The 13,166-nt window shown below is 36.2% G+C and overlaps 1 protein-coding gene across 2 annotated transcripts in view; it reads left to right on the top strand.

Moving 5' to 3' along the window:
- LOC131031523 (GDP-Man:Man(3)GlcNAc(2)-PP-Dol alpha-1,2-mannosyltransferase) overlaps positions 1-13,166 on the top strand; it is a 116,278-nt gene that overhangs the window by 11,644 nt on the left and 91,468 nt on the right. For both annotated transcript variants that reach the window (XM_057962658.2, XM_057962659.2), the window contains one exon: positions 12,307-12,593. In XM_057962658.2, coding sequence (XP_057818641.1) covers positions 12,307-12,593 — 287 coding nt within the window. The remainder of the gene's footprint in view (positions 1-12,306; positions 12,594-13,166) is intronic.

Below are 13,166 nucleotides of genomic sequence, written 5' to 3' on the forward strand. Positions count from 1 at the left end.
ACGTTAAATCAGGAAAGAAGTAATTGTTAGAAGCAGCGCTTACATTCTAGAAAGGTAAGCGATTATATTTGTATTTATTGTTTACAACAAATAACATTAGAAAGCAGTGATAAGCATGGGATTTGGTAGAAAATTTAAAAGGAGACAAAACCTCTGTTAGTGCTCAACAAAAAGCAGCGGTTTGTTGAACAAACAGCAATTAATATACTAAAAGCTGGGTTTGATGATTTATTTGCTTAACAAACAGCCGATTAATGTATAGCTGACTTCAAGATTAGTTTATAATTAAATAACTAAAGCTGCAATTTATATAGGAGTGGTGGTTCATTTGTACATAAAATTAGTTTGAAGTGGTGTGACATTTACTAAGAAATGTGACTTGCATATTATAGTGCATAAGTATTGTTTTGATACAATTTTGTTTGGTAAGGAATTGACTTGTTTTTAAAAGGTTGCCTCTCTTGGAGAAGGCACTTCATATGTGAAAAGATATGTTTTTCAAAGAACAATACATCTCTTGGAAGGCATAAATAGAGATTGAAAATGAAGGAGAAGAGTGTGTGTTGTGAGTGAAAAAGACAATAGATCAAGCATAGATACCAGATTTCTGAAGAGCAATTAATGAGAAGATAATTTTTAGATTTATGAGAAGATAATTTTTAGATTTATGAGAAAATTATAAGAAGATCATTTGCAGATTTAATGAGAAGATTATAAGAAATTGATAGTAGAATTTCATGTGGAGATTGTGATCATTTTATTGGCAGATTTATGATCAGTTTATAGCAGATTTGAGAAGGGAATTATAACAGATTGAAGAAGAGAGTTATAACTTTTGTGAAGATAACTGAATGAGGGGTTGGTGCCTTTAGTGAGTTGGTGCTCATAATCTGAATGAGGGATCAGTACCTCTAGTGGGTTGGTGCTTACAAATTGAATGAGGGGTTGGTGCCTCCAGTGAGCTGGTGCTCACAAACTGAATGAGGGGTTGGTGCCTCCAGTGAGCTGGTGCTCACAAACTGAATGAGGGGTTGGTGCCTCTAGTATGTTGGAGCCTACAAAGTTTGTAAAAAAATTGTACAAGCAATATTTTGCCATGGTTTTCTCCCATAAGGGTTTCCATGTAAAATCATTTGGTCTACTTATGTTGCATAATTGTTTCATTTCATGACAATTTATGTTATTATTATGCAATTGATATGCTTATGGTGTTAATTTCAAAAAGGTAAAGATTGTTGTTATACCGATTCACCGCCGCTCCCCTCTCAGTATAATTGTGTGCTCATCAAAGAGGAGTTTCACAAAACAACTTTTAAATGTCATTATGGGCAGTATGAGTTAATGGTCATGCCATTTTGGTTGACTAACACACCTGCTAATTTCAGTCATGCGTGAACCAAGTATTTATTTTACAGTTGAGGAAATTTGTACCAGTTTTCTTTAAAAACATTTTGATTTATAGCAAGACATGGGAGGATCATTTGAGGCACATCAATGAGGTGCTTGATATACTAGAGCAGCAATCATTATTCACTAAGGCATTGAAATGTGAGTTTTCATTTGATTGATATATTGTATCTAGGGGCAAATATTAGCGCCCAAAGGGTTAGCATGGATGATGAGAAGATTAAGACAATTAGAGATTGGCCACCACTTAAGAACTTGACACGCTTGAGAGGGTTTTTTGGTCTATGTAGTTTTTATAGGAGGTTTATCAAAGGGTTTTCATAGTTAGTAGCTCTGTTGACAAATTTGATGAAGGGAGCTTTCTTTTGGAGTGATTCAACACAAAAAGCTTTTTATAAGCTTAAGGAGGTAATGAAATCATGTACTGTTTTGGCTATTCCAAAATTTTCACATCCTTTTGTTTTAGAGTGTGATGCGTAATGTCCCCTTCTTCTGAATGAGTCATTTATTGGTGATTGTTAGCCTATTTTATTCCCATAGGAAATGCTGTGTATTATAAGGGAACAATTAATTTAATTAAATTTTAAATAGTTTTAAGCTTCTTTGGATTATTTATATTTGATTTATTAAAAGTTGAGCCTTGGTTATTTTAGTGACTAATTTTATTTCAATGAAAAATTATAATGTATGAACAGGATAATGAAATAAAAGACAATAAAATAAAATGATTCTCTCAAAGATGGGATATACATGTGTTGAGAGTAAAAAAAATCATTCTTGATTTGTTATTTTCTTGGAGAGCTTTGAGAGCTTTTGCTTTTGGTTCAACAAACACTAGTATGGAAGCCCTTGGATTCTTTGTTGATTGATTGGATGAAAACCTATTTCAGCCAATCCTAGTTGAATTCATTTAGAGTTCACAATTGCTTTTAATTGGATAAATAATTATTTGGATCAAATTGAATTATCTTTTAGATTCACAGGTTTGCTAGGTTTACAAGTACAAATCTATGATATTTGTTGGCAAATATAAATTTATGTGTGCCATGTGTGTGAATGCATATATCTTCAGAAATTATTGTGTAATGTGTGCATAGTGAGATTGGATTGGGCTTGTGGAGGTGAAAGGGAAATAAAATAAAATAAATAATAAATATAATATTTATTATAGCTGAGCAATATCTATCCAGCCACATCATAACCTACCCTTGGACAGCTGTACTGCATAATGACCAACTACAAGGGAGGATCAAAGCACTAAGGAAGGCATATTTGCCCATATTAATTCCTAGCTTGGTTTCACTAAACACAGCATGAAAAAAGGTCAATCAAAGCTAACACTGTAATGTCCCCAATTTGTGAATGCCCTAATTTTGCCCTAAATCACAATTTTCAAGTGAAACCAGAGTAGGGTTATAGATATCATTCACCTGATTGAGACCCTGCAAACAGGTTAGAAACTATTTATAACCATAATCCATTATATAGATCTTCTTAATTGGGATCCATCAAAAGCATATATAAGAAATACAAATTTAATCATGAGATATCTTAAATCTGTTTGGGAAAAATCAACCATAGGGAAGCTAGGTGACTTGATAGGGTGCCCTAGAGGTCCTCTACCCTAGGCCCAAGAGCGAATATACCATCCCTCTTGGCCTTATGTGGCCCATGACATCCATATGAGGTGGTGTACCTAGTGAGGTGTCCTAAAAGCGTTCCCGTTCATCATGCCATCCATCTCCCACTTCCTATGATCGAGCTCATTAGTGTATTGATTCACATGATAGAGGGTTGAGGTGTATTCACAATAGGGTGCCCTGGAAATCCATCCCTTCTAAGCCCAAAGGCAGTACCCCTTGTAGCCCCTTGGTCTCATGGGGCTCCCCAATCTACTACCATGAGGTGTACCTAGAAGAGGACCCCAACACCATTTCCTGTCTTTGTAATCCCTCATTGCCCCTATCATGGCTGATTATAATAATTAAGCAGAACATATAAAGAATTCTATATTATGTATTCTACACATACATTTATATATTGATCAGTCATAAACAACAATAGATTATTAATCAGCAATGAGCAGGTATGAGTAATATTTACTAGGCAATGTATAAGGAACTCATACCAAAACCACAATATATGTTCGAATTGCTATATACTTAATTTATTATTAATTTCCAATCTGATCTGATCGATGTCTCCTGCTGGACGTTGGAATGGTCTCTTATTCCTCTCCTTTTACGTTGGAGAATCATGCCCTTTCCCTATGGTCATGCTGGTTGTGAAGGGATGCCTCGTTGTGTTTGACTGCTGTCTTTTCATTTCTCACCTTTCTCAAGGGATGCCTTGCTTAATCACCTCTTTAACCGTTTCTCTTGGTCTTAATTGACAAATAGTTTGTGAATAAAATTGCTGCACTGAAGGAGAGGACGGATCGATCTTGTATGCTTTTTAATAATTATAAACCCATCTACATGAGATAGGCAATCCAAGCCCTTCCCAAGATTGCTTGTCCTCAAGCAACTTTAGATTTGGATGATCGAATATCTCAGCTCCTTCCCAAGTTACATCTTCGGTAGGTAGACCCTTCCATTTGACTAGGTACTCCTCAATAGTTTTGTTTCTTAGTCTTTTTTCTTGCACATGAAGGATGGTCTCTGGTTCCAAGATCAATTTGCCTTCATCATCTAGTGGTGGCAATTCTGAGCATGGGGTAACATGTTGCCCGAACACCTTTTTGAGGCGGGACACGTGACACATTGTGAATCTTGCTATTTATGGGAAGCTCCAACTCATAGGCCACTTCTCCTGTCTTCCTCAATATTTTGTATGGCCTATAAAATTGGGGTTTAAGTTTTTTGGTGAAGGCATCATAGGTTTTTATGTTATGATGGTTTTGGGTGACTAGTCCATGGTACCACCATTCATGGGGCTACCCCTTCTAGGTGCAATATGAAAAACTTAATGGCATCCTCTTCTAGCATTGGGTTAAGAGATAGGTATGTATCTAGCTTTTGGATCCATTCGTGGGCTGTGATCTTACCCAATCCATCAAAGTTTGAGAGGGTCAATTTGCCTACTTTATGTTGTGAGTTCTTATTAGTTTGGTTTCTCCCTCTTGTTTGGGTACTCCTAGTCTGGGCGTCACAATATATCATGAAAGGGATACTCCTCTTAAGCTCCGAATAAGTCTTGCATATGTGTTAGCTGTAGAACACAAATTTACTACTGAGAGGGGGGGTGAATCAGTAGTAAATAAAACTTAAATTTATTATTCAATAAAATCTTTTTACCAACTTATCAAAAACTTTTAAAATTTGAATTCTTAAATGAAAGCACCAAACTGAAATCTGAAAATATGCACCACATTACTAAAACCAATGCACAAGAAGATACTTGGAAACCCAAGATGGGAAAACCACTGTGAGAAATGCTGCTAGAATCAACTGTCCTAATCCAGCCTCACAATTAAGAGAATTTACAAACTTTTAGGGCACCAACCCAAGGAATCATCAAACCCCTTAACAAAGCACCAACTTTTCAGAATCACAAGTCATCTATCTGAGCACCAACTCAGTTCTTTTTAGAGCATCAACTCTATGGAAAGGTGATTACAAAAATGTTACTAATTCCAACTTCAGTTATCACCACATTTACAGCAGTAGAAACATAAGAATAGTTTTTTAATATGATTGTTTACAACCTTCAGATGTACTGTGCAATGTCGTATTATTTAAACACTGTGACCTGCAAAACTTTTCCAGAATACCGCCAACATAAACCTGCAAAATCTGAACTGATCTGAACCTGATCTAAAACTGATCTGAAACTGTTATAATACTGGAGGTGAAATATGTATATAGGCCTTAAAAGAATGTGCTGTCATAAACAATGATGTGTTATACTGTGAATAAAGTTATACCTGATCTGGAACTGATCTCCAGTGAATTAGAACAGCAATCAGTGTTTCTCAGAAACCACACATTCAAAGCATCTTACAAATTTTCTTCAAGAACTACATTCACCATAATTGTAATTGATATAACAAGCGTTCTTCTTTCCACTCTCAAATGAAAGATATACACTGCATACTATGTTCTGAAAGATTTAAAATAATGTATCTTTCTTTCTCATGAATCAAGTCACCACTGAGTCCTTTCTTCAAAAGAAACACTGGAATATATAGGAACGAACTTAAAACCAAATCACAACTGAATAGGTTAACAGTTATAACTGTTGCCTTAGTTACAACAGCCTTTCCTTTATTTCCATTAGATGTTCTTTACCATAATGAAAGGTTTATTAAAAATGATTTTCAAACAGAAAACTGTCTAAAGACAGTTAGAACCGTATTTAACTGTTTCCCAATTAGGTATACACCGGTTCTGCATCTTCAGAACATTATAAATTTGTTTGCACTGAAACAAATATCAATATTTATTATCATTATGTTTGTTTCTGTTCTTGAAAGACTTGTCCACGACTATAAACAAGACTTGTAAGCATGATCAACATACAACTTTTGTCTTATTTGAATCAAAACGAAACAATGTATAACATCATTCTAACCCTTGTGACATATACAGTATGAACTATCATACAATTTGTTCAACATGTTGACATTACTTTGCTGTTTATGTGCTCTTAGCAGATCCAAGAAGTAAAACCAACCAATGCAGACCTGCAGATATGAATCAACTACAATTGGATGCAACGAAAAACAACATGAATCAACAACAATCTCCACTTATGTACTCTGTCCAATACAGACCCGTCAAAATGATTCTCTGCAAGCACATACTGAAACTACAGTATACTTTAATTGACATCAATGACAAACAATGCTGCTAACATTAGCAAGATCATTCAAATCAGGATTTGGTGTGTCTATTTCCCTCTCTTCCCACCCCTCCTTGGTTAAGAAGGGAGGCTGAGTTATTCTTGGAATGGATCTTGATGTCGTGTCATTTTCAGATTGGCTTGGGGTGGCTTCCCTCCCATTTCCTTGGTGAAACCTAAGAGAATTTAGGGTGGTATTTATATTTTGTAAGGCTTTGGCTATTTGTTCCATGAAGGCCCTAAATTTTGGTTCTGTTTGCTCACTCCTTGTGTGGTCTTGGTTGTGGTTGTTGCTTGTGGCAATTTTCTTCTTTTCTCTCTCTAGAGCTTGTAAGGTTCTTTGGCTAAGCGTCAATTATTCTTTGCCAGGGCATTTGGACAGAATCATGCTTTGATACCAATTATAATGTCCCTATTTGTGAATGCCCTAATTTTGCCCTGAATCACAATTTCCAAGTGAAACAAGAGTAGGGTTAGAGATATCATTCACCTGATTGAGACCCTGCAAACAAGTTAGAAACCATTTATAACCATAATCCATAAAATAGATCTTCTTAATTAGGATTCATCAAAAGCATATATTAGAAATATAAATTGAATCATGAGATATCTTAAATGTATTTCTGAAAACTCAACCGTAGGGAAGCTAGGATAAGGTGACTTGATAGGGTGCCCTAGAGATCCTCTACCCTAGGCCCAAGAACAGATATACCATCCCTCTTGGCCTCATGTGGCCCATGCCGTCCATATGAGGTGGTGTACCTAGTAAGGTGTCCTAAAACTGCTCCCCTTCATCATGCCATCCACTTCCTATGATTGGGCTCCTCAACGTATTGATCCACCATGATAGAGGGTTGAGGTGTATTCACAATAGGGTTCCCTGGAAGTCCATCCCTTCTAGGCCCAAAGGAAGTACCCCTTGTAGCCCCTTGGCCTCATGGGACTCCCCGGTCTACTACCATGAGGTGGCGTACCTAGAAGAGGACCCCAACACTGTTTCTCCTCCTTGTAATCTCTCATTGCCTCTATCATGGCTGATTATAATAATTAAGCAGAACATATAAAGAATCCTATATCATGTATTCTACACATACATTTATATATTGATCAGTTATAAACAACAATAGATTATTAATCAGCAATGAGCAGGTATAAATAATATTTACTATGTTATGTATAAGGAACTCATACCAAAACCACAATATATGTTTGAATTGCTGTATTCTTAATTTGTTATTAATTTCCAATCTGATCTGATCGATGTCTCCTCCTGAACATTGGAATGGTTTCTTATACCTCTCATTCTATGCTGGATAATCATGCTCTTGCCCTACGGTCATGCTGGTTGTAAGGGACACCTTGTTGTGTTTGACTGCTGTCTTTTCATTTCTCACCTTTGTTAAGGGACGCCTTGCTTAATCACCTCTTTAACCGTTTCTCTTGCGCTTAATTAACTTATAGTTTGTGAATAAAATCGCTGCACCAAAAGAGAGGAAGGATCAATCTTGTATGCTGTTTAATAAAAACCCAACTACATGAGATAGGCGATCCAAGCACATGGTTCTATCTTATGAAATTGTGAAGTCTTACTTTGTAAGACAATTTCATCGCTGGTAATGGGATGTCAGATCAGGGGCATGACAAACACAACTTTTATTTGGTCATCCAAACATAGCCGCTGCCTATCTTGGAGTAATTGTAGCTTTCTAAGGAGAATATCTACTTTATTAAGGCTGCTGTACAAGTGAAGAGGGGGCCATACCATTATAGGAAAAGGGTAAAGGGAAAAGTTTGATTGGAATTTGACTTCTATGTGCAGGTTAGCCATGTTCACATTTAAATATGAATTTTTATTGAAGACCTACTGCTGTAATAATTTTCTGTGCATATCATTTTTAGAACAGCAATAGTTAAAAGTAATTATCTGTTGGCTATATATATATATATATATAATTCAATGCTTTGTCTTTAATGAAATGTTATTCATATTTGAAATTCAAAATTCAATGTTATGATAATTATTTTTGATGTTAATTCACAGCAAACTGAAAAGCAAACACAAACCAGCAGGGTGCAAACTGTTTGACGAAATATCTGAGACTCACAAACATCCCATAGCATTTGAGAGTAGGATGTTCAAGGAGTCAAAGAGGAGATTTTCTATCTATGACAAGGAAATGCTAACCATCATGCATGCATGCACTAGCTGAGTATAGGTAATATTTAGTTTTGTTGGAAATTTATGGTGAAATAGTTTGATGTTTTCCTCAATCAGAAGGATTTGAATTATAGACAACAAAAATGGGTAATTGAGCTACAAGCCTATGTTTTGACATTGAGTATGTTAAACGAAAGAAGATGGCTGATGCGTTATCTAGGAAGTGTTATAGGTGGTTGATTTGTTTTTAAGAGTGATATTTAGATTACATAGGCTGCCAAAGAATATCGTGAGTGACAAGGACAAGAAATTCAAAAGTTTATTTGGTAAGATTTCTTTCGATTGATAGGTACGGAATTGATTCCAAGCAGTAGTTATCATCCTCAAACAAAGATTGTGAACAAATGGATAGAAGGGTATTTGAGAAACTATGTGGCTTCATCTTGGAGAGTATTACTACAATTTGACTCATCACATGTCTATGGTTATAACTCCTTTCAAGGCACTTTATGGTTGTGATGCAATTTCATTTGTGGATTTGATTCTTTCAGATAGTAGAGTTCTTGGAGCTAAAGATTTGGTAGAACAAAATCTAGATATTCTGAATGCACTCAAGGAGAACTTACAACAGGGCCAAAAATCAACAAAAGATGTATTCTGATTATCATTGTTTGGAGAGAACTTTTGAAGTGGGAGATATTGTCCTTTTGTTTGAGGTTAAGCCTTATAGGAAATCTTCCCTCAAGGGAAGTTGGACCTTATATGATCATAAGGAGGAAAGGTGAGGTTGCATATGAGCTGGAACTTCTCGAAAACATCAATCATAATGTTTTTCACATGTCATGCCTTAAGAAGCCTCTTGGACAACAATTCACATCTTCATTAGAGTTGTCACCATTCAATGGTGAAGAAAACTGATCTTGGAGCTTGAAGCTATCATGGAAATGAGGGAGAAGGGGTTAAGAAACAAGGTTATATTGGAGTACTTGATGAAATGGAAGAATCTTCCACTCAAGGATGCCACATGGGAAGGAGTGGAGATATTCGAGCATCAAAATCTAAAATCGCTCGAGGGCAAGCAATTTAGAAGGGAGGATTGCCATGTTCCTTCCTTTATAGCTGACCTCTAGCGACCTCAATTAAAAATAGGTATTTTTAACGCTATAATATATATATATATATATATATATATATATATATATATAAAATTAATAATAGTGATAAAAAATCAAGCTTTGAAAGTAAACCAAACTACTAGGTGGGAAAAAGCTATGGCGCTGCTGTGTCCTTCTAGGGTTTTCCTCTCTGAGTCTGGTCCCAAGGTAGGAGGTGGTGGCGTCTCCTCTTTCGATGGCACGGACGGGGGGAGGGGGAAGGAAGACACCCCTGGTCCAAAGTCATTTGCGAAGGTGCTTTCTAATGGTAATGGTGGCGCCGTTAGTGATGGGCCTGACTGCAATGCCATCAGCAAGGGATCTCATAGAAATGTGTTTTAGGGAGTGGAAGGCAGGGCAATGCAGGTTCCGTCTGATGCAAGAGCTGGAGGAAGGGGTTCGGTGGGTGACAGGAGAAATGAGAAGAGCAGGGATAACTCTCAAGTTATCACGGCGGCAAAAAGGCAGACGATGCATCTAGGGCTGAGATTGAAAATGAAGTCAAAGAAAATGAGAAATATTTCTCTGAGGTAGGTTTGATCGGGAGATTCAAGGGGTTTTGGCCGAGTTTGAGCGAACTCTACAAATGGATCACAACGTTTTGGAAACCCATACTTGAAGGGGATGTCCAGATTTTCCCAGGGGCGAGAGGGCACTTTGTGGTTGTTTTTGACAATGCATTGGATTGGAAGAAGGTCCTCTATGAGTATGAATGGAGTTGGGAGGACAAGCTTATGCTACTTCTGAAATCGCAGTATCCGTCCTTAATCCCATCACAGAATCTTTTGACAAAGTTCCAATGTGGGTAAGACTTCCTTACCTTCCTTTACAATTTTGGTTTGAGCCGTGTTTTGTAGCAAGGCAACACCTAAGGACAGTGATTCTGATCAGCTTACAACTGGTCATATTCATACGCTTCTCACAAACAGAAAATGTTCATAAGTTTCATGCCCATTGTTTAACTCAGAACTGAATCATTTATTCTCTGAATTTGGTATCAGCTGTTCGAATATCTGTATTTGACATTTCAATTGGGATCAATTATTAAATCTGAAATAAGCAGGAATTGTTACTGTTATCTCACTTCATGACTATATTGTAGAGATTTAACTTGTAACCATCTATTTGACACTGGTAGGGCAGAATATGAAAACCTATGGACACTACAAATTACGATAATTTGTTGTATATATGTACAAGTATTTGTAATCTTATTTTTCTTGTCAATTTTCTCGTTTTCTGCCCACCTTCTGTGTTTCTAGATGGTACTCATATTTGAGGATAGCAATTATTAGGGAAGATCTTTTTGATAGGAATTTAAAAAAATTTAATTGTAAATAAAGATCAGATAATGAGCCCTATGCCTCAACGCTAAAGTCAAGGTACATAAGATAGACCAAAGGACTCAAAACACCTTTGAAACTTTCAGACACTACTACATCCGGAAAGCTGAAAGCAAGATAAATGGAAACAACTGTGCAAATGAGTCATTGGTATATCCACAGACAAAAAAAATTATATATTAATTTTTGCTACTACACCCTCATGGCGCCATCAGTCCATTTTATACTTTGCCCTTAACACTAATTATCCATTCTCCATTGGCATTACAAACTGGCAGTGAGTAACAAAACATGACCCCAAATTGTTATTATTTCAAAGCATACATTAAAAAATATTCAAGTGATGAATTTCCTTTTTCTCAGTTAGAACTTAAATGCTCATAGATTCTGCTAAATCATAATATTCAACCTCATTATAGAGTGGGAAGAAGCTCCTGAAAGTTGCCTAACCAATCATGCAAAGTGCATCCAGCCCCTGGATTGCCAGGCTTCTGTCTTGAGGCCCATCAAAATCAACGTGGCCTTAAGAATCCCAGTAGTTTTCCAACAAATATGCAACTCAGCCATCCCTGCTTTATTATGATCCATACTGTTAGAGATTTTGATTTGGGCCTCTGGTTTAAAAGGTTTGGTTCTCATGGAGGAGAACTGCTTTGCCAGAGGACTTTAAATTATCAATTCAGAGACAGCAGCCTTTGATTTCTGAAACTTCATGTGAGTAGGAAATCACTCCCCTAAAAGTATGAGCATTTTTTTCTGTCTACATGTTCCAGAAAATCAGGTTTGGAGCAGGCGCATAGCACTGTCGAAGGATTAAAACTGCTAATAGTAGGCTTTCCTATCAATAGGGATGTGGTATCCAGGTATCCTTGGAATAAGCTCACTTTCAATTAAGTTTTTCCATAACCAACCCCCTATCTAGCAAAACATGTAGAATGGAATTTTTGTTTAATATTTTCTCCAAAAGGCAGGATTATTTATTTTCCTTTAGATATCTTAATAATATTCCTAATGATATTGAATTTGGTATAACTGTAGATTCCATTGAGGATGTCTTTTTCTTCTGATCATTAATCTGGATCAGGATAAAAGTTCTCTCATTTTGGAGGCTTAGTGTTGCTTGCTATCCACTTTATCCACTGTAATGCAGTATGAACTGTAAATGTGATAAAATCTAAGATCATTAGGATAAAGTTCTGTACTATATATGTATGTTTTAGCATCTTGCCACATCTTTTTGTAATTTCATTTACTTCAAAATTTGAGTAAGAGGCAGGCAGTGATTTGTCAACCTTTGTACCTCTTTGCCATTAGGTTCTGCCGAAATTGCTTTTGCTATGTTTCTTTAGCTGCAAATTTAATTTGTTTATTTATATTGTTTCTTTGGTGTTCTCCTGGACAGGTGATACGCCTGTACAAGAGGAAATGGATAGAGGCAGCCACATACCCCCATTTCACACTCATTGGACAGAGTCTTGGCTCAGTGTTACTTGCATGGGAAGCTCTTAACAAGTTTATGCCCATTCTTTATTTTGATACTAGCGGCTATGCTTTTACATATCCTCTTGCACGTTTATTTGGCTGTAAGGTTGCTTGTTACACACATTATCCAACAATCAGTTCAGATATGCTTTCTCGTGTTCTGAGCCGCAATTCAATGTATAACAATAACAATGTTATTGCAAAAAGGCAGGCATTTTTCTGCATTTTTATCTAGATTGAATTATAATTATTCATTATTTTTGGACTGTCAAGATTAATTGCTACTTTCATTTTTTTTCTCCTTAGGCATTTTTAGTTTTTTGGGGTATGCCTTCCTTTAATGGATGATGAACACATGAATTACCTGCAATGAACACAAGCCTCAATCCCTCTGCAACACATGGATGATGCCTAGCAAATAAACTTTTTTACCATGGAAAATTTATACTGGTATCAATAGATCAAGCCAAGTTCATATCAAGAACAACAAACAATTAAAATGGGCACAAATATATGCTTGTCATATCTATTGAAAGATCCCGAGCTGAGATTTGATCCAATTTTCTGATTTATGTGGTTTTCTGTTTGAGTCTTATTGAGTTTTCCCTTTTGTAAAGTTTTTTTTTTGTTTGAGGTGTGATATCAAATATCAATGCAAGGGTTTAACATTCATCACATGCATTAAATTAACACTTTCTGAGCATTTTAACCAAATATCCAAGGTTTGATATAAAAATTAGAGTTCTGATTTTAATGATAGCTACAAACAATTTCCAGTTC

The sequence above is a fragment of the Cryptomeria japonica genome, chromosome 10, assembly GCF_030272615.1.
Source record: "Cryptomeria japonica chromosome 10, Sugi_1.0, whole genome shotgun sequence".
Classification (NCBI taxonomy): Eukaryota; Viridiplantae; Streptophyta; class Pinopsida; order Cupressales; family Cupressaceae; genus Cryptomeria; species Cryptomeria japonica.